This window comes from Silurus aristotelis (genome assembly GCF_946808225.1).
Source record: "Silurus aristotelis genome assembly, chromosome: 20".
Lineage (NCBI taxonomy): Eukaryota > Metazoa > Chordata > Actinopteri > Siluriformes > Siluridae > Silurus > Silurus aristotelis.
In genome coordinates this window covers 9,562,787-9,565,286 of record NC_139593.1, presented here as the reverse complement: position 1 = coordinate 9,565,286, position 2,500 = coordinate 9,562,787, and the positions used below count along the sequence as shown (strand labels likewise).

At 51.0% G+C, this 2,500-nt stretch overlaps 1 protein-coding gene across 1 annotated transcript in view; it reads left to right on the top strand.

Annotated features, from left to right (window-relative positions):
* Window positions 1-163: 163 nt before the first annotated feature.
* The window catches only part of zic2b (zic family member 2 (odd-paired homolog, Drosophila) b), a 2,472-nt gene continuing 135 nt past the window's right edge, over window positions 164-2,500 (top strand). Inside the window, exons 1-3 of the mRNA XM_083522541.1 lie at window positions 164-1,222; window positions 1,755-1,918; window positions 2,046-2,500. The exon at window positions 2,046-2,500 is cut by the window's right edge and continues 135 nt beyond it. Of these exons, the coding sequence (XP_083378667.1) occupies window positions 385-1,222; window positions 1,755-1,918; window positions 2,046-2,228 (1,185 nt within the window). The 5' untranslated portion in view covers window positions 164-384 and the 3' untranslated portion in view covers window positions 2,229-2,500. The remainder of the gene's footprint in view (window positions 1,223-1,754; window positions 1,919-2,045) is intronic.

Below are 2,500 nucleotides of genomic sequence, written 5' to 3'. Positions count from 1 at the left end.
AGCAACAGTGAGCAGAGATTAGTCATGGTGACTCGGCGTCTGATTGGACGAGAGTAACGGATTAAGCATTTCCAGCAGCCAATCGGAGCACAGCGGGGATCTTGTAGTAAAGGGGGCGTGGGGGGAGTGAGGAGAGAGATAAACAGCCCAAACCCGAAAAGTCGCACATTTTTGCGGACAGATTTGGAGTGTTCAGACTCTTATTGCTCTCTTTTTTGAGGTTGTGCGTGACTTTAAACCCTCTACCCAGAGGACTTGTGTTAGTTAGGATTTTATATTAAACTTTAGAATAAAGAAGCTGTGCGTCATGCAGGCTTCGTGTTAAACTGTTTATCCGCTCTTTTTTACGCATCGGATTGCTGAGAAAGCGAGAAGTTGGCAGTGATGTTACTTGACGCGGGTCACCTGGGTCCATTCGGCCGCCATCACCCCGCTGCTGAGTCGAACGATAGGGACGGTAATTTTGCAGAAGCGGCGCATGTGGGCGCCTTCAAGCTGAGCCACGGAGAGCTGTCTCCGGGTCAGGGTGCTGCCTTCGCCCCCCAGGCTTCGGGATATGCCGCTCTGGGCGCCTCATACGGAGGCTCCGCGTTCGGCTCTCCCCGAGACTTCTTATTGCGGGGACGCGGCTTTGCAGACCCGGAGCGCGGTCTCTTCAGCCCGGCGACTGGAGCGCTTCATCCCTCCCACGCGGACCCGCAAGGTCACCTCCTCTTCCCGGGTTTCCACGAGCAGCACGGCTCAACCAACAACGCGCTGTTCGCACGACCGGACCAGTACCACCACCATCACCATCACCAGGTGTCCAACGCGCGGCCCGACCCGTACGGCCAGTACGGCTTGAACGTAGCTGCTGCGCATCACCACCATCACCCGGCGGCATTTTTCCGCTACGTGCGCCAGCAGTGCGTCAAGCAGGAGCTCGTGTGCAAGTGGCTCGAACCGGACCGCGAGAAGCGCCGCTGCGGCAGGACCTTCGGCACCATGCACGAGCTGGTGGCGCACGTCTCCGCGGAGCACGTCGGCGGACCCGAACATTGCAACCACGTGTGCTTTTGGGAGGAATGCCCTCGAGAGGGAAAGGCCTTCAAGGCCAAATACAAACTCGTCAACCACATTCGCGTGCACACCGGAGAGAAGCCGTTTGCGTGTCCGTTCCCGGGTTGCGGGAAAGTGTTTGCGCGTTCCGAGAACCTGAAAATACACAAGAGAACGCATACAGGTAAATACCACCACCTTACACTTGACATAGAACGGAGTCATGATTAGTCTTAATTGAGCTTCATGCAAATTTGTTTGTTTATTAAGTTTGCAACTGTACAAGATTTGTTTACTGCCTGGAATACATGCTTCCTTTAGCCATCAAATCATTTCCTGTTCAGGATCTAGGGTTTGCAACTCGAATCGTTTCCATTTTGTGTACACACATATTTAATGAGAGTCACTTCACACGTTTTTGAGCGACGCGCGCGCTTTTTCCGGTCGTCAATAAGCGCCAGACGACGTGTTAATACTCCATTTCCCTGGTTACGTGATGGCATTGTTGCGTTTGGATGCGTGTGTGGGGTACAGCACGTCTAAACATAGGACGTAGGTGTGAATTGCAGGGTTTTTTTACAGGGTGCTGGCAATAAAATGTGGCTCAGGATGCAGGGGTGCTGGGATTTGGGAAGGAATTCATGACTGTCCTATGCATGTGTTATTCCTTCTATATTTTTTTTTTTCTAAATATTTATGATTGTGATTTTTTGCAGGAGAGAAGCCGTTCCAGTGTGAGTTTGAGGGCTGTGACAGGCGGTTCGCCAACAGCAGCGACAGAAAAAAGCACATGCACGTACACACATCCGACAAGCCGTACTTGTGCAAACTGTGCGACAAGTCGTACACTCATCCCAGTTCTCTGAGAAAACACATGAAGGTGAGTTAGAGGCAAGATAGAGAAGAATAGATGCACCCTATAGGCTGGGCTGAGTTGTGCGTCACATCACCCTTCATAAAGCCCTATGAAGACATCTCTAATGCTCGTGTGCTTTTTTTTTCTCCAGGTTCACGACGAGCAGGGTCAAGTGAACGAGTCGTCACCAACCGGAAGCTCCGGTTACGAGTCGTCAAGTCTGGTGTCGCCGTGTTCAGAGACTCAGAGCACCAGCATGTCCCCAGACTCCGCCGTGTTGAACAGCAGCAGTCACAGCAGCATAGCGTCCAACTTTAGTGAGTGGTACGTTTAGGAACCATGATCCCCATCATGATCCCCATCATGAACCTCATCATGAACCCCATTTGTGTTCACAAATCGGACAAGAAGTGCATCATGGAGAGCTTTGGGACTCAGCAGGACTTGATCCACAATGCGGACAATCCTCTAAAATACAGTGCTATTGTTTATGAGTTGATCACATACAGTGATCTGGACAGTTACAGGCTTTTACTCATTCCTGTTTATTACAAATGTTCACTGTAAAATCTTCGACTCTGCCCAGAGTTATGTGTGTATATAGAA